The sequence below is a fragment of the Paralichthys olivaceus genome, chromosome 10 (assembly GCF_024713975.1).
Source record: "Paralichthys olivaceus isolate ysfri-2021 chromosome 10, ASM2471397v2, whole genome shotgun sequence".
NCBI classification, from domain to species: Eukaryota; Metazoa; Chordata; class Actinopteri; order Pleuronectiformes; family Paralichthyidae; genus Paralichthys; species Paralichthys olivaceus.
In genome coordinates this window covers 3,889,810-3,909,690 of record NC_091102.1, presented here as the reverse complement: position 1 = coordinate 3,909,690, position 19,881 = coordinate 3,889,810, and the positions used below count along the sequence as shown (strand labels likewise).

Below are 19,881 nucleotides of genomic sequence, written 5' to 3'. Positions count from 1 at the left end.
TTTCCTGGGACTCTATCTTCAATTCTCTTCCACCATAAATAACAAACACCCACACACCCACAGTAAAATGTTTAAATGAAAAACATATTGTCTTTAGCCTGGTCAGGTTTAAATTGTTCATTTTCAATTAGTTTGTGTTATTTTATACATCAGACTTTTGGTGGTTCACAGAGAACACAGGGGAAGAGGAACGAGCTTAAACTGTGTCAATAAACTGAAAAGTCAAAACAAAGCGATTCTCTTTTCCGCTGCAGGATTTGTGATGAATGCGTGTGACAGCTCGTCTAAAACCAAAAGCAGACCGCCATAAAACAGTGGATTAATTGTACGTCCCCGCAGGCCTGTTTTGTAAATGCCATGCAATCATTTGCGGCACACCCAACCTGAAACCACCAAATCTGATCTCATGTCAGGCCATTTGTGAATGTGAGGCCCAGGTCAGGAGTTGCTGTCAGCTTTAATGGCGCCGGTTCAAAGGATCACAAAGGGAAAAGTGATCTTATATAGATGAGGTTAAATTAATCACAGCATCTTTATATGTACACACACACAACCAGTGATGCTAAGTGGAACCAGGCTGGAATTCAGTTTATCTGTGTTCAGACTCAGAGATGACTGTTCTCACCAGAAACCAGAGAATGAGCTCATCCCCGGACGGGCCACCAGGGGGAGGGCACCGAACAAGCTGGCTTTAAATGGAAGTTTAAAAAAAAAAAGAGTGAGTGAGGTCAAGGCTGCAGGTCACACTCACGCTCACGGTGATTCGTGTTTGAGGTACGACAGGAGCAGGACGATTTCCGAGAAGGCAGGAGTCCTCGGAGGCTTTGACTGCTCCCGCCTCGGGACGATGAGCGAGAACATTATTGAGCTGCCAAAATAACACAGCAGATGAGTTCAGGTCCCAGCAGAGCCAGAAGTAATCTGCTGCTTAAAGGCTCAGTCTGTCAGACACATGAAAACAACAAGGTAAAAAAACTAAACTCACGACTGCAACCGTCCATCAATCTTACATAGACTGACACGTGTTGAATCATTTTATACTCTGAAGGGAAAATATGTTTTTATGGTGTTTGGTCTTGAAATGCTTAAAGAAGGAACCCAGAGTTTTCAGCCATGTAAAATTTAAACATCAGCCAAGTCAGACTTTATGTATATAGCATTTTTAAAGTTTTTATCTAAATGTTGTTTATCTGGTTTTGAAAGATGCTATAGAAGTTTATCATTATTATTATATGTTGGGCTCATTTCCTGATGTCAAACATTCATTACTATTTGTTGGTCTAAAGAGGAAATCCACCGATATCGCATATTTTGATCCGTTTACTGGATTATTGCCTTTGTCTGATCTACTCCACCGATGACATCAGCTCTATGATGTCATCTGTTGCGCCGAGACGATTTGTCACGTCTGAGAAAATAACCTAGATGATGTCATCAGAGTTATTCGAAGCGTTCATCGAGCTCCACCCATGACAGGAACCAACAACTTGTTCCTCTATAAGCTAAAAAAAAAAAAGTTGTATAACGTTTCCTTAAACCGAAGCAACAAGCTAATGAATGCATTAAAGTCTGGTCGGTGCATCTGTAAAGAAAATACACAGGAAATAATGGACCAACAAGCAAAAGTGCTGCATCCACAACAGCTGAGTTTTGAGTAAGTAGCTCTGCTGTGATAATGGAAGCAAAATAATAACATAACTCAAAGTTTGAGAGGTTTGAGATGTGCATATCTATACTGGGACGAACTGGAAATGTAGATTATTAGTGTACGAGCCACTAAATAAGAAAAATCTTAATAATAACCTTCATCAACAACAGGAGAACAAAAGCGTCATTATTCATAAAATGTTCATTTTAATAAGGTGCTGGAAATATTCTAGTCACATTTGTTCTTTTCCTTTCCACTGAACAAGGACATTTATAACCCAGAGCCCAGGAAACAGCAGAGTGAACAGAAGAACATGACCTTTAACTCTATATACAGACATAATAGTCACAGTGTGGATGAGAGGGACACGGAACGCACTGCACCGGGCAATTAAGGCAACACGTCAAAGAGGTAAAAAGACAAACTTCTTCTGTACAGGGAGAGTAAAAAATAAAAAATACACCAAGCACCAGGAAACACGGTACAGAGTTTCCTTATAACCCACAGGAGATCACATTAAAACACGTCTTCTAGACAGAGACACAAAGTGAAGTCATGGACAAGTCAAAGAGAAAGTTTGTCTGTGAGCGACAGATGTTTTCCATTTGTCTTCATGTGTTTCTTTGTGGTTATTTCCCTCTCGACTCGGAGCTGCTTTCTTTCACAGCTCCTGTTTTATCAGTCAAGGAATCCATGAAAATGGCAACTTCCTCTCCTCTTTTTCTTTCCCTCAGGGGTTTCTGTCAGTGAACTCTCAGTAGGCGCAGAGACACCTGCTGGTGCTTTGGAGGAGGAGCAGCTTGGCAATTACAAAACAATATCATATAATCCTCATGACTGTAATAACAAACAATCTCCCTCAGTGTGTCGCATCCTTGTCGATTTCACAACCATTTTCTACGCAGCTGAGTGTTAATGTTGTTAGTGTTGAGACGTTTCCAATAAATACTGGCAGACTGCTGAGGAGAACCAATGATTACAAACTTTAGAAAACAAATTAACATTATTCCTTTTGATTAAAAAGCAATTCTCCCAGAAATGGACACAAATGACAATAAATTATTCAAAAACAATCTGAAATGTGACGATGTAACAGTTCAGATGACTTCCACGTGGACGATTCATCGGTAGCAAAAAAGCGCAGGCTTGTGAAATCCCAGACCACGTCGGTAGCCGTCATCCAATCATCGATCTCGGCCCAGTTTTGCATATTTGTCTTGAGAAGGTAATGAGAACATAAATACCTGTCTCTCAGTGACAAGAAGTCTCACGTGTTGCTGAACAGCGTCGGGTCCGTCTGTAGCAGCTCTAAAACACCCGGAGGTCCCACGTTGATTTCCACTCAGCACAGCCAGGCCTGCTGATTGGCTGATGAAGCTCTCTCTTGTTACCGCCCTTCGATTCCTCGTGCCATTGACGACGCCTGACGCTGACCTGGAGTCAGTGACGTCCGGCTCGTGAGCTTTGAGACACTGTCCAGTTTATTTTAAAGACGATCAGGGAGGATGGCGAGTGGAGCAGCCGGCGACACTGAGAGCAACTTTAAATATTCCATTATCTGTAAACAGTCTGTCACGCCTGGTTCAAATAAAAACATTTGTTCACATAAAAACACAGGCTGACATATAAAAACAGGTAATAACGTGTTAGACAGTCACATCGCATTGAATTGAACACATTTAAATAGGAAACACTGATGTGGAATCACTTTGTGGTTCTACAACAGCAATCCATCACCACCGTCCACGAAATATATTTACATCCTAAAATCATAAAAGAGTGTCCACTTTCCCTTCACCTCCCTTTTCTCCTTTCCTTTGTGCAAAGAGTAATTATTCAGTCCCTTTTGTTGAGTCGTCTTGTTATTGTCCCCCTTGCGACGTCACACGGCGACGAAGACGTCCAAGTAGAGGCGGTCGTACGACTCCCTGAAGAAGAGGACAAGGACGAGGCTGAAGACGCAGGAGCCCGTTAGACACCAGTTGAGCCACGACAGCTCTGAATGGAGAGAGAGAGAGAGAGAGAGAGAGAGAGAGATGATTAGGGTTAGTTTTTTTTTAGCGTTCAGTGATGTCATAAGGGTTTGATAACGACAACTTCAGTCAGACATCAGTCAGGATCTAAACCTCATTCAAAACCTGAGGGATGAACTGAAAAGCTTCGAGCCAGAGGCCTCATCACCCGACATCAGTGTTGCTATGACAACAGAGAGATGCCCAAGGTCTGTGGAATGCCATGTTCGACAATCATATGGGTGTCCACTTACATCTGGCCACTAAATGGAGTAAAATAATTAAATAAAAATGTTTATATAATAAGATAATACACGTGTACGTAATATTCGTTGTGGTTCAAACAGACACATTCATCAAATCGGTTATTCAAGGTGACATCATATCAGATTGGTGCATTAGCTGTTGAATGGAACAAAGATCCCACTGACTTCAAGGTTGTCTCAGCACAGAGCAACAGACCACAACATGTGACCATGTGTTCCTTCATCATGAAATATGAGTCATCTCCAGACCCCCGGTAAACTAATGACAGGTTTTACAAAGGGACCTTGAATAATTTATGAGAACAATACGGGACTATTGACTAATCAATAGGAAATCCTGACACAACATATCGGAAATGAGCACAGCCTCCTGATTTTGAATTATTCAATAATGCTGGCAGTGGTGCCCATTATCACTGACCTACACTTGAACCTAAACATGGTGCAGAATGAGGCGCTCTATTTTCTCAGCTCTTCTCAAGCTCCATTAACCACAGGAGAGGAGCTGCCTGCAATAACGCAGAATGTGGAGGACAGACGGGAAGCTCGCCGCGCCGCTGAACCACCGGCATCTTGACTCATTAGCACACAGACAACTTCTCCGTCTTCTCAGCCTCTGTGAACGCTCCCTGATTTTATGTTCGCCTGCACATACACGCAATCACACCTGACACCGGCATCACGTCAGCACACTGCCCGAATCTATAAAACTCAGTCGTCCAGATGCTTTAAGTAGAAACTGTCAGCAGGACAAAACACCAATGAGTTGTCGACACAGCCAGAGAGGTTTAGCAGAATGTGCCCCTGCCTGGTGAGGGCAAACTTCTCAGCCAGGACGTGGCGGTGGCGGCTCGGGGCCCCGATAACGATCCAGACTAAATATAGAGAAATCAGGTCGTGTTTGCAGCAGAGCCCCGGGGCCCCCGCCAGCTCAACACTTCAACTCTGCCTCGACTTCACTCAGCCGGGTTTTCACAACATGGCCAATCAACCGCCCTGGTCGAAAGCAAGCACCAGATCAATGCCTCAAGACTCTGGTGTTTGGATGCAGACACTTTGTTATAACTTTCGGGACACAAACCGACATGTGCTCGAGGATTCAGGAAGCGTGTGGGGTAAAAGGTGCAGAGATGGAAGTGAAGGATAAATTGAGGTAAGAGATAGGTGGAGACGGGGCTCGCGAGTCGAGGAAGGTGAGGGATTGGGTGAGGGTGTTTGCAGCGAGGTGTCGAGACTCCTGAAGCAGCCTCATTAATCAGAAGCGTGTAAGCCGGACAGGGGGCGACCCGGCGTGGAGACGGGTTAATGGAGTTGTGTTTAACTGACCTAAAGTCTTCTCCGTCCAACTTTGTCTCGATTTCACACACGTGAGCCCGAACAAAGACACACGGTCTGTTTGTGTGTGACTGGTCTGATAGAGTTAGAGGAATGCTAATGTGCTGCTGAGAGATTCAATCAGGCGATGTGGTCAAAATGAACAAGCAGCTCAATCGCTCTCCCTCGGATGTCTGAGGACACACCTGCAGCAAAGTTAGGAGGAAACACAGTTAATGTTAAAGTTTGGATGAACGGTAAACAGAGAGGAGGGGAGATGAGGAGGAGGAGGAGGAGGGACGATGTGAAAAGATCAGAGCAAATAAGATAAAAGGAAGAAAAGATGAGCAGAGTCACTTTGCTCTGTTTCCGGAGGCTCCTCAGATCAGTGGTTTGCTTTAAAGTTGATTATTAGATTTTAATGATCACGGTTTAAAGGACACATAAGTCTGACTCCAGCTCTGTTGCAGGCCTGTAAACTTTTAACAGGACTGACTTTGAAACACTTTTATCTTTTACATCTCTCGTCATAATCATCCGTAACTTCTCACTTTTAATAGTTTTCATCTGTTGTGTCCTGTAGTTATCACCTGTTTTAATTCATTCAATTATTCAGCTTTCATGCAAACATGCACATGATGCAAACTATTAATCAGGCAATTAATCTGCCCGGTGCATGTGAATGAAATGAAAAAAATGGTTATCCTTCTCCTTCAGGTTAAATACCGCTGAGTCAGAATGAAAGAGGCCTCTTGGACGAGAGGTGAAATGTCTTCAAGTGTCTACAATTAATACCATTTGCCCTCGAGTCAACTTTTCTTGGAGTACCATGACCCGGATGACCGAGGTAATATTTGTATTTAATTTTCACTCTCTTTTCTTCCACTTTACCTGACTTGAGCACTGTGGTCCTCACAGCGGTGCCATGGCAACAGACTTGAGGTCAAAATCCTGAGCTTTAATTATCATCTTTGTCAGTTTCACAAGAGGAGACTTTTCCTACAGTGCAAGTACAAGAGAGGCATGCAATTTATTTCTTCAATTATGAATCTGAGCTGAAGCTAAAACTTATCTATCTATCTATCTATCTATCTATCTATCTATCTATCTATCTGTCTATCTATCTATCTGTCTATCTGTCTATCTATCTGTCTATCTCTATCTATCTATCTGTCTATCTATCTGTCTGTCTATCTGTCTATCTATCTGTCTATCTATCTATCCATCCATCCATCTCAATCTTAATATCCTCCATTCCTCTTGTTAGGAAATGTATGTCGTCTTTCCTGTGAAGACCTCCTCCCCCACCTCCTCTCACTCATCACCGTGGGCGTGCGTCAACATTGACAACCCAGCGACTCGCTCGCTCATTAGAAAACAGTTTCTAAATAAGCAACCTGCGACACTAGTCAAGGATACATGACACTGTGGCAAGTAGCACTTCATCTTTGTTTGTATCTGTGTTGTGAAGGAAAGAAACAGACTCACAAAGGAGGAATCACAGAAGATGCAATAATAATAACCATCTCCACCACAGGGGAATCATCACCTTTTCCTAACTTTGCTAGTTTTATTGTTAAATCTCTGCAGAGGCTAAAGATGAGATTCCTGTTGAATCATTAAAGATTTCTATTTCTTTATTTTGTGAATACTTTTTTTTGTTATCCGTCCAATTTTTATATTTATATTTCTGTTCTAATGTTGTCTAATGTTGTGTGATCATCAAATTGCTTTTAATTTCCTATTATTTGCCTTCAATTCTTAATTTGTGTTTTAAAGGGGGCTATGGAAATAACATTTATTACCTTTGTAAAGAATGTCAAAACAGTGCCTTTCATTCATCAGCAAAGGAAAATGATGAGGGAGGACATCGAGCGTCGAACACTGTTTTCAACAATTACACATCAGCCACAAACGAAACTCTGACTGGTCACTGGTGCCGTGAACTGGGGAGGGATCACTGTGACTGTGTGATCATGTTCAGAGGACGTCAGAGGGAACAGTTCATCACATTAACAGCTTATTACTGTCTCTGTCAGCAGAACAAAGCTACAGATGAAGAGAGAGACACGAGTGGACAGGCGAATTATGGCCTTGATCAATTTTAATTGAGGTCACTGCAGCGTTATAATTAATGTGGCTTGGTTCTCCTTTACGACTGCAGCCTTTGTTTGAGAGGACTGGGGTCGCACCTGCAGTCACATGGACGAGCTGTGTGATGACCAATCACAAAACTTTCTCATTACGACGCATGGGGAAATATTTACCGTAGTCTGACGTGTATTTTTAAAGTGTTCACTGTGTATTTACCCAGCTAGCATTGCCTTGAACTCTTACGATTCCAAATTGAAAAAAAAAAAAAAAGCTTCTTATTCTCCCAGAGGTGACTGAGGCTGTTTGTGTTGTTTTTAAACACCTCCATGGTTTTTACAGGGCGGGTGGAAAAAGTTAGACTGCAAAGGTATTTTCCACTTCAGACGAGAATGCAAAGTTTAGTAGAAAGGGGGGAAAAAAGTGCTCGGGACTTAAGAACTGCAGCAATTATTTCTGTGTGTTGAATAATTTCTGCTTTACCCCAAATGCAGAAGTCTCCAAACGGAAACTCAACACTACCCCTCCCCTCGCTCCTCATCTTTCATCTTCCTCCTTCCTCCACAGAACCTCTGAGGCTCTGTTGCTCCACAATACCTTTCTGCTGCTTTGTATTGCACCCGACGCTCCGAGCTAAATGACACAAACACACAGAAGATGAAATTGAGAAAGAGCAACAAGCGTGGATATACGACCCAGAGGTTTCCATTCATGTTTCTGAGTCACATGGTTCGGAGACTTAGGGGAGATTTTAGAAGCATGAAAACAGAGTCAAGAGGACAGTTAGGGATCAATGATACAAGACCGAGCCTCTCGTGGATATTAAAATGGACACGGAGCTAAATTCATGAACTTCTTTCACCTCGCAGGGGAAAAGGAGCCATAATTCAGAATGCATAACGAGGCAATGGGCAGCCGAAGGGAAAACCCTGAAATGAACTATAAACTGGAAATAGATGGAAATCTTTAAAGGCAGAAAGTTGCCAATTTTCAATATCAGGAGTTGAAAGGGTTTTGAAAAGACGAGGCTCATGGAGAATTTATCAGTTGTGAAGTCTGCATATTTTTTTCCAAATCCATTATGGGACACAAGAGAGGAAATTATAGTAATGAAACGGCCCAGTAGAAAACTTCCAAGGGGAATTTTGCATAATAATCCACTTCATCTTCACAGGAGTGATCGCTTCAGGAGAACAGCTGGTTTCCAAACAGGAAACGTGCACGTCTTGTCAATTCCCATAGATTCAATTAGACATTAGTAAAACTCAATGTCATGTCCTTTTTACTGTGAGACACCAATGATAGACATGACAGCTGTCCAAAAGTAACGCAGAATCATCTAGACTGCCCCCTGGTGGCGAGCTGCAGCACAGGTCCATCGATGACCCGTCGTTGATCGAGCGCATGTACAGTATCAGCGGAGCCTTGTTACCACGGCCACGACTTCGCAGACTCTGGTTCCAAATGAAGTAAAAAGCACAAGATGGCAGCCTCCAATATTTTTAGCTTAATTAAATGTTTTCAAACAAAAAACCTTCTGGTTTAATGATGAATTCCAAAGATGTGCACAAAGAGGTACGTTTTAAAGACAAGAAAAAATCTGTGTTCTTTTAATAGTGTTTACTGATCCTGTTTACTGCCGTCTGACTTTGAACGCGACACCAAGAAGAGAGAAAAGCAAACTCTTCTCAAGGTTATGGGTCCATCGCTTTTTTGATGGTTTTACCTGCTTTTAAAAAAACGAATTTGTTTATTTTCGTCAACTTCAGGGTGTGAAGTGAAGAAAACTGCAGCGAAAGCCTCCATCAAGTCAGTTTTATCTTCTCTACAGCTGCCACACGGAAGTTGTCAGCATCCATCTCAGCACATCAGTCGCTGGCTTGCCCCCCCCCCCACACTCACACACACACACAAACGCATTGAGGTGCACCTTCAACCACACCGAGACGCTTTAGTTCAACATTGTGGAGAGAAATGTCGAGCAGAGAATACGCAATGTATTTTTAATGAGTTCTACTCTACTTGTGATCGATTCTGTGTGTGTGTGTGTGTGTGTGTGTGTGTGTCGGCCTAGAGCTGCTCTACCTAAACTTCCATCTATACACACCTGTTATATTGTTGTCTAATCAATGATTCATCAACATATGGACACCTGACAGACACACACTACTTGTCATTTGAATCACAGTTTCATTTCTGTTTATTTTCTCACTTTTACCCCAGTTTTTAAATCGACATCCCTCCGTCTTCATCCTCAACTTTTTTACGCCCTGATACTAAAACTGATACCTGGGCTTTGGGTAGAGATCAGCGTTCGGTTATAAGATGTATTAGCTACAATAAAATGCATAAACAATTTGTGAATGAATTCTTAAATCAGTAGGTTGACAACACTCTGGCGTTGGGGGAAATCTATTGGCAGATGTTAGGCTGAGAACTTCAGAAGAGTATTTTTCATTATTTTCTGCATCCTATAAGACAAACTATTAATCATTCCATCAGAAAATATGATCCACAGATTAAACCAGAATGAAGATAATCCTTAGCTGCAGCTTTAATTTCGTCCCATGCTGATATCACGCCATGTTAGAGACCTGCTGTTCTTGACAAGACAAGCTGTTTTCCTGCTATGGCTGTCATACTTGTTAGCTGTCCCAGTGGGCTGCTGGGCCTCACGGCTGTTAAGGTCACACAAGAATCATATCCACCTTCGCTGGCAAGACAAGCCAGAAGGAAGGATGAAGATATAGTTGTTAGGCAGCAGCTGTCAGTGGTCTCGTAGCATTCCGAAGGATTTGGCAGAGGAAGAGGAGGAGGAGGAGGAGGAGGATGAAGCTCATGAATATTTATGAGGGTCTGAGAATATTTTTCTTATTTACTAAAACACAGGAAAGAAGGAGTGAGTGTGTGTGTGTGTGTGTGTGTGTGTGTGTGTGTGTTTGTGTGTGTGTGTGTGTGTGTGTGTGTGTGTGTGTGTGTGTGTGTGTGTGTGTGTGCGTGTGTGTCAGAGATGGATCAGTGTTTCCAGCCGATTGTTGCTGTGACGTAAGCCAACTTAGATATAGGGATGAAGTTTAAGACAGATAAGCAAAGATCATAGAGAAGCGGGACTCATGGAACATAACTTGAGTCCCGAGCACACTCTGACATACACACACAGACGCTAAGATGGATGACTGAGCCGGGTTTACTTAAGAATTCACTTGTCCTGTGAAAGCTGCAGTCGGAAGAGAAGCAGATGACATGCTGTCCTCTCAGCTGTGGCCCCAAATTATTAGATCAAACTCTGTCAGGCAGCCGACTCAGAGATAAGTCTGGGGCTAAATTACAGCAGGAAGTTTTTCTTTCTTTGTGCTGAATGTGTCAATTGCATTGGAGCCTAATTTTCACACTGTCCGCCTTTTATCGGCAGCATCTGCAGGGCTTCAGATGGATTTTTTTGAAAATGAAGGAGCTTGTGGCTTCTGAGAGGTGAGAGAAATCCACGGGGGGGGGGGGGGGGGGGAATAAAGGACATTTGACTGTTTTCTATTGATAAAAGAAACAGTTAAGTGGTTTTATCCTATCACCATGATGATCGGGACTTTGGCTGCAGAAAATGAACAAATGAAAATCTTTTTCTTTTAAAAATATTGATAAAGCAGAAGTAAAGTTTTTTTCTTCATGGTGTATTGATTCCTTATTTGAACGCACTAGAATGTAGATGCCCTGAGACGGGCCGGGTTGGATTTTTGAGTTTTGGTTGAATTTCAGTCACACCGGCTGAATGTGCCTGTAATCGGGATTCGGGTTTGGACAGAAAATTGCAGCCTGGGCTGCACTATGCTACACATGCAGTCTTACCTGTACAGTAAAAGGTGAGGAAGAAGAGGAGCAGGCCAGTGACCAGGTTCCCCAGGAAAGTGACCACTCCACAGGTGATGCCTTCAGGGACTGGGTACACCGTCTCAATGAAGAGTTCGAAGAATATCGGCACGCTGCTGTTGATAAAAATGCCCACCAGGATGCAGGAAGTGTACAGGATGGCTGTAAGAGTGCAAAAGGAAAAAAGTGAGCTGCGTTTCAACTGGGAACTTTGATGTAATTGGGCATCAAACACCATCTGAGCAACTGTTGGAAAACATCGGCATACCAGTCAAGTTTGTGGAACAGCAGATGTGATTTATTCCCCATCCTGAAGCTTCCTACTGAATCATTTGTTCTCAACAGCACTGAGATTTATGACGAACCCTCATCCAGAAACATTTCATTTAGAGTGTCGCCCCTTGAGGTGGCAATTTACTGGAAACAAAACCAAAATACTATAGGGGCTCTGAGGGAAAATGGGCACTTTGCAACAAAAACATAATTTCACATTTTCAAGTTTGTAATTGCCTTCACTTGGTCTGCAGTGTCACATGATAAGTTGTACATGTCAGGATTGTGTGTTTTTGGTCACGTGCTCACTCCTAGCAAGGATAAGATTGAGAGTTGGTTTGTTCGTCAGCAGGATTACACAAAACCTACAAACCAGATTTTAACACGACTTTGAAAAAAAGGATGCGACATGGGTCAGGGAAGAAACCATTCAATTTTGATATCTGTCACCTTAGAGACAGCTAGAAAGCCTCTTTTAACAAATCAGAAAAGGCCAAGCTTCCTAAATTTTAAATTGATTTCAAACCGACATAAATTCAATTAGAATTAATGATTTATGTTAGTGGAATCTTGCTGCTCTTAGTTTACTTGCATTCAGTGTGTTTGGTCGTCTCAGGGTCTAGTTCCAGCTCCGCTCCTTTGGCCGGAACCGAATGTAAAACGCGTGAACAAGTATTTGAGTGGATGTGCTGACAGATTAAGCCATCATCTCTGGAGCATCACGGCACCCTCCATCTCCCTTATCAGTGCAGATTGGTCCAAATGAGCTCCCCATTAGCCTCCACGTCCCTTTAATCATGATGCCTCTGAGGGCCCTCGCGTACCCGCCTGCCTGCCTGCCTGTGACAGGAACCCAAGCGGCACTCATGCAGCCATCAAAGCCAGCCACCCTGCTTGTCTTTATTGAACCCTAATGAAGCACTGATATCTAACCTCTAAGAGCACTTCAACCGCTGCACTTTTCCCCCTTGGGTTGTCAAACAAGACTATCTACTGCCAGCTCCCAGAGGGGAGCAGGAGATCACGGCAGCAGAGGAGCTTAGTATGCACCTCACTGGTCTGAAGAACAATGTTGTTTCTACAAATTATTTTAGGTGTCTAAGGTTCGACATGTTTGTATTAAGGGCTGCAACTGTGAATAATAATAAATGTTAATCACTTAACCTTTTGATCTGGAAAAGCTCAAGTTGATCAAATGTCTTGTTTTGTCCGTAACTCAGTATCCAGTAAACGCTGTTCTCTCTAAAATCATCTCCAATGGCTAATGAAGTATGTCACATGTTTGGCTGCAATGAAGGAAACTGAATCATTTTTAAAGTGGCTGAGAATTAATGTTGTATTTTGGCTGCTCCCATGGTGGGTTGCTGGAGCGGGTCACCATCTGCATACTTGAAATTTTTTTTTTATGTCCGATCTCCCTGATGACACAACCTGGGTTCAGGAGGGACCCGAAAGGCCAGAATGAGGGAACCAGGGCCAATTTCTGTACCACCTGAGCCACGGCCGCTTTCGCTAGAAAAGACTAATATCCCTTAATCGCATGTGAGTAGATGAGCAACGGTCTGAGAAAATGTATTCAAGTAAACATGCCGTTCCACATCAGTCTCTCCAATCATCTCTCTACTGTCAACTTGTTTTATTACTTTAAAAACATGTACATGTGAGTATTTACAGGAAAATCCATGCATAATAAATCAGGTGGGTCTAGTATTTTTTGAAATTTTGAATATTTTGGGGTTGATTTTAGGATGTCAATGTCTTTTGATAGGACCATAGCAATGAGACTACCTTTATGGAAACTCTTTTCACCCCAAAAAAAAAGATCAGGTGTTCGCAGAAACAGCAGATTAAGCTGATCTGTGTGTGCATGTGTGTCTGTCCCGCTGGGATAATGAGTGGTTCTGGCAGATTGTGTTGCAGCATCACGCCGCCCTCTTGTATGACACGCCAGGTGGATGAGCGAGGTTGGAGTCTGGCTGCTGCAGACGGCCAGTGACTCTGATAAGTGCCAGAGCTTGGGGAATGATGATAGATGATGATAGCTAGTATCAGGGGCTTCGAATTATATGCTGAAGCCAACTTCAGGAAAGGCAGCAAAGTCCACTAATGTCCCTGATGGGGTTATCACACATCTACTAATGGATTGATACCATTGAATGAGTACCAGTTTGTACAATTATTGCACAAGATCTACTAGATATGACCTTAGGAAGACAATGACCCTTTAAATTCGATCTAATGCAATAATTATGATTATTTAATGCAATAATTTCTGTTATATTTGTTATATTATATTTGACTCAATATTTTAGAACCTGGGGCAGCACGACAGCACTGTCCCCTCACAACCAGAAGGTTCAATTCTGTGTGGAGTTTACATGTTCTCCCTATGTTTTCTCCAAGCACTCCCACTTCCTCCCACAGGTCAAAGACACAGATTGGGGTTACGTTCACTGGAGACACTGTTAATATGAGTGTTGGCCCTGTGATTCGCTGGCGACCTGTCTGGCCTCACCCTGACCCTTGTGACCCCTAAAGAATAAGTGGTAGAGATGGATGGATGGGTTTTACAGCCGTCGTTCTTTGTCTTTCAAAGCAATGTGCAGGAGTGCAGGTCCGTACTTTATTGTATTTTGTGCATTGACAATCAATTCTATTCACTTTCATGCTGGAGTATATGTAGTAAGCTGAAATGTAAGAAAAAAAACATGTGCTGTCGCTCAGTGCAGATCCACATATGCATTCAGAGTGGATTGTCTGGCCTTTGGCAGATCTATCAGGGCAAAAGCACCGAACTGCCCACTCATTTCACTTTGGCTCCGGGTCGTATCAGAGCACACCAGCTGCACCGTCTGTGTCTGCAATGTCACCTTGGCAGCGACACTGTTTTTTGACCTACCTGCAGTGGACGGGAGGTGAGTATATCTGCTCAGACAGGTGAGTGTGAACCAGGTAGCGGACAGTGAGGCTCCTGCTAACATCAGCACCAAGATCAGCTTCAACATCCCTCGGATAGAGTCTGCAAACCTGCGGGTGTGGAGGGATGGAGAGGGGGGGGGGGCAAAGGAGGAATGTCAAACATATTCAAAATACTGATCTCAAAAAGCACAAGGACAAGATTACTGAAGGGAGGGACGACAGCTGCTTCAGAAACAAGAGGCATCCTTCATAAACAATGAGCAGCCATGTAATTTCTCAACGTCTGCCGCCTCTGTGACTTGTGTCATCTTCTATTACGGGAAACATGCATTGTTTCGGAGAAAGGCCAGATCATTTCCTTCTTCCACTTGTTTCCGAGTGTGTCGATTGTGCTTGTCATTACACAAGTAGACACTATTCCCAGAGTTGATTCAATTTGTCTCATCGGCTAAACAGACAGACTTGAGATGTGCGTTGCGTTATATTGTGGAAGACAACAGATTCGGCCATTCTCAAACTCTCAGGGGCATCGTGGTTTTCCCTTTGTAGCCTTTTCCAAACACTCATAGTTCATTAGCTCCTCTGCTCCTCTGGGTGAGCAGACATATGCTTGCAAAAAGATTAGACCGAGCAACAGAAGCCGGTAGCAAAGACAGACACTAATTACTTTTGTTTTGTCGCTCACAGATGAGATGCTTAAGAGGAGAGAGCTGAACTTGACAATGAACTTAATGCACGAATAAAAAGAAATGCTGGAAACGGCTGATTAGTTTGGCGAAGTGTGAAGTTCTGTCAGTATGCTGAGAGCCAGGGGAGGAGGGAAATCATGCTTTGGGCGGATAATGAGAACACCTCTACTCAGAATATTCCGGGATGGCATTTTTAGATGTCACTAATGTCCTCTGGGATTTTATGAGCTGTCATTCACGGCCTCGACACATTACCGTTTGCAGGACATCCACAGGACAGGCTACCTTTGGACTTCAAATCATTGCGGGAGAATTTAGAGCAGAGCTGAGGGGCATAGCATGATGAATTCTGTCTTTTCTGATTAACACATCTAAAGCCATCAACTTCCTTTTTTTTTTTTCCAAGAATGAGCTGGTTGCGCTGAAAAAAGCAGAGTCAGAGCTCGCCGCTGAACAGAGATGCTTCGTTTCTGTGCTCACAGCAACACCACTCAAATCTGCATCACGCATCTGCCACTGGCTGGCTCACGTCCACGACCCTTCAACCTCCCCCGGTGCCAGAGAGGGATAAAAAATCCTTAGCCTGCACGCAGCCAAACCCTCATCTCTTTACATAGAGGATCACAGGCTACTCCCCCGTATCAGTTCAAATCGATCCTCTGGGCAGAATCACCATAAGTAGCTTATTTTGCGTACTCAACCTCTGACGGTCCCTGAGTCCACTTGATAAAGAGCTTGGTCACTGATTGCCAAGATAAATCATGTGCGACACAGTTTGAATAAGAAGTGATACAAATAAGCAGAATATAGATTTTGAAAACGACCGAATTAGAGCAATAAATAAATAGATATCCTATATTTTTAATGGTAACCTGCAATATGTTCTTACTGTTTCCAAATTCTATAAAGACATACAGTCAATGCCACTAACAAGTAATGCCTGGTATTGTCAAAGCCTTGTTTACTCCTTTGTGCCACAGAGCTCTACTGTAATTCCAAAAGCAATTCTGAACACTTCAGTGAGTCGCCCTGTTGCCATGATTGAAATGTTTTTTTAATTATCACAAACATGGCCAGTGTAATTTAGTCTGAGTCAATCTATAGAGCGTATGCAAAGATTGACATCAGCACAGCTCCTCAAGTTAAGTTTAGGTCATAAATTCCATCTTCTCCATGTTAACAGATGGGACGTGGCTCAAAATGCGCAAGATAGCAGTGTCTGTACCCGGGACAGTTAATTTCTGGATAGTGGGAGGGCGTGGAAATGTGTTGTTCATCTAAATATACAGCCTTTAAGTCAATCACCCATAAAGAAAATGAAATTACCTTTTGTATAATAAATCTGCATCTTACTAATTACTTATTCTGTCAAAGAAGCCAAGTGATATATCTTGTTGGTTTTTCTGTTTGCATAGAATTTATAGACAATAAAGAAAATGATGTTATGATATTGTAAGAAAACACTTTTCTCCAGTATTCAGTCAGGGAGAGCAAATTCCAATAAACTGGTGGAGGACGGCTACTTCACTAATCCAGGTATCGTTTAATGTCATTCAGACGCTACACTACTGAGTAAAGAGGGTCATCTCATCTCATGAGGCAATGTCAGAATTAAAAGCCAATCTTTTACACTCCTCCAACAGGATTTATTAGCCATAAAGATGGGATCGTTTAAGAATCAGATTCCATTTTCTGCTCCTCTCCCAGTGCCTGCAGGGTATCATGAAATATTATCTGTGTGATATTATCATTTGGGCCTGTCGGTTTTTAGTGAAGGAGTTGCAGTAAATACCCAAATAGATGTCGACGGCATAATCGGATGACCAGCTTGCAATCACAGATAGTCCCTGTTCGCAGGCAGCAGCTGATACTCATTTGTTTTTGCTCGATCTCGTCTCATTAACCTAGAGTGTTGTCTGGCGAAGACCTTTGTGATGAGCCGGGGAGTAACACGGCTCGGTTTTCTGACACCTCCGCTCCCCCCCTCTTTTTTCCAAGGGCTTGTAATGGTAAGATAATGAGGGACCCCTGATAGTTATTCTTCCCCTCCTCAATCTGAGAAAAAAAACAGCCTCCTCCAATCAGCCTCTACCAAGGAAACACAATCAAACAGTTTCCAGACGTTTTGTCAAACGTTTCCAGGACGGGTGCCGCACCTTGGAGCATCCTCCACTAGCGACTGAGCCTGTTGCATTAAGCTCCCCGCCATTCAACTGGCAAGACACAGGCACTGAAATAATGTTTTTTGGCAAAGGGCAACTGCTGATCCCCTAAGAAATGCAGCTTTGCAGCCACTTAAAATGTGAGACTGCAACACAAAGATCATTTAAAGGGGGGCCATTTTCTGACCCCCTGTGGTACACTGTGCTCAGCGTTGGCGTGGTGCTGTGCCAGCTGAGGGAGAGGGACGGCTAGCGGCATCTAATAAGTCACATCTAGACATTAACATCTTGAGGGCTTCTAGTGGGTGCACGGGGGACAAGCATTGCTCTCTGCTCACTTCATTACCACGGGCTTTCTTGGGAATGTGTGTAATGATGCCACGTTAGCGTACGATGATGGAGAAGGAGAAAGAAAGAGCTGAGTGTTAAGTTTTAATGGAGTAGAGAGAGGAAGAAGAAATTAAAATCTGAATCAAAGAACCGCGGCCATATTGCAGCTCAGGGTCACGTCCTGATAGACTTTACAGACAAAGAGGAGACATGAGGGAACATCAGTCCAGTGAGTAAGAATTCCAAACGAATGGTCCGCTTCCTGTTTTACATCATCAAGGAGCAGCAGCCACAAATCACACCTCGATTATTATCTATCTCAGCATTAGATTATTACACACAGTGTAAGGGTCTAAGGTTAAATAGTAATAAAATATATTACTTTGAATTTCTGAACGATGAAATTATTATGCACGTAAGTTGTGTAACTACTTTTTGAAAGTGTATTAACTTTCATTGTGATCACATCCATCCACCTGAGTTTAATAAATTCATAATTTTCCATTTCACCCTTTAGCCACATTGATCTGTGTATTCATCAAAGTCAGACATTTTCGGTATCTGAGGTATTTCCAATGCTGGTATCTGTACTGAAATATCTCTAAAAATAAACATGATTATTTTTTAAATGTACTTTAATTTTGTAAATAAACGTTTTTATATATCTGTGTACCAGAAAAAGTAAAAGCCCATACCGGAATTTTTTGTGAAAGTCTCATATCGGCTGATTTTTATCAGCCAATTGACAAATTCTTCACGGAACACGACTCACCGACATGATCAGTGAAGTTCAAACCTACCAACCATGTGTAGTTGAACATAGAGCAAATAACATGCAGCATATTATTTCACTCAATTTCATTTAACTATCAAATGTAGCATCAAAGAAAGAATAATGAATTCCTCCTTGGACTCAATGTAATCAACACCGATAATTCAACAGCTCTGTTTACATACACTCATCTTGTGCTGCAAACAGTTTCATTGATTATCAGTGGGAGTTATGGGCTCATTTCCCTGATTACAACTTAAAGAAAACAGCGGTGCTGCCTGGAAGTGCTGATTGGGCGATAAACATACAGTGGGCTCCAAAACTCTGATTTAACTTTTCCTACTCTAAGTGAATGGGTAAAGTGGCCTCAGACCTTTGGACTCCCCTGTATATCTGTCAGAGCAGAGACGGAGCGGCTGCTTTTGCAGACTCCACACTTCATCTTCGCAGTGTTGCTTGTTATTCATCGAGGGAGGTGAAGTGGCAGATGCATTAGCGTCTATCCCCCCCCCCCACTCTATCGCAGTGTTGCTGGATTCGGATCGTATATTAAAGGAAAGTAGATTGGATGAAGAGAGCAAATGAGAGACCTGACCTTAACTCAAGTCAACCACTTTTCTATAGAACTGATGTGTTATTAATTATGTTATAAACAGTATAGCTAGTTTCTAAATTACAAGTGTATGCATACCAAGTGACCACTGTGAGGAAGATTCAAATGGCACAATCGTGTTATTCAGGTAGAAGAGACACAGGCAAAGCAATCACGTAGAAAACAAATTTCCCTCTGGGGGCAATAAAGTCTAGAACTTAAATTGATTATCTCTACATTTAAAGGGCAGTTTGTTCTATTTTTGTACTTTATTACACCTAATTAACAATAATTCCTGGAACAGGTGGTTGTTGACAGTGTTTCTGTCAACCCTCAGGTTGCAGATATGTTGGATTCGTGCTTACCACTGTGTAATCAAATGATTTTCTTCCTCCATTTAACTGACATAAACCAACAACATAAACCATTCCAGTGAAAGTAATTTCTATTTCTTTAAATTGAGCTCCAAATAGAGAAGTAGTCCCCAACATTTCTGTCCAGTAAACCCTTAAAAAGTCTCTATTTGTGACCATTCACCATTTTGTACACAAAGAGGTAAAACTGTGCTGTATTATATAAGAGAAAAAAAATGTTCTTGTCCAATAATCTACCCCTCAGATTTGTCTTACAAACCTTTTGTGGGTCCTGAGTCAGAGGTTAGGAACCAGTGATCTACACCACTTTGTTATATATTTTTGCTTCAGCAAGTACTTTTTCATAGTTCTTTCAACATATAACGCTCTCGACCTTTAGAGTAGAGTAAAAGAGTAAAAACCTTTTTTTCACTGTTACTGCCAAAAGATTTTCATCATTCTTCCTCACTTAAAGAAGAATTCCACTTCATTTCAACCGGGTGTATTTCCTATGAATGTGGCTCAATGGGACCAGCTAACTCTGTACTTCATCACCTCCATTGAACATATTCGGGGGAAACAAATATTCAGAGTAT

At 42.4% G+C, this 19,881-nt stretch overlaps 1 protein-coding gene across 1 annotated transcript in view; it reads right to left on the bottom strand.

Annotated features, from left to right (window-relative positions):
* Positions 1–1,834: 1,834 nt before the first annotated feature.
* slc49a4 (solute carrier family 49 member 4) overlaps positions 1,835–19,881 on the bottom strand; it is a 41,596-nt gene continuing 23,549 nt past the window's right edge. Inside the window, exons 7-9 of the mRNA XM_020104994.2 lie at positions 14,368–14,495; positions 11,175–11,357; positions 1,835–3,646 (exon numbers count right to left, since the gene is read on the bottom strand). Coding sequence (XP_019960553.2) covers positions 3,531–3,646; positions 11,175–11,357; positions 14,368–14,495 — 427 coding nt within the window. The 3' untranslated portion in view covers positions 1,835–3,530. The remainder of the gene's footprint in view (positions 3,647–11,174; positions 11,358–14,367; positions 14,496–19,881) is intronic.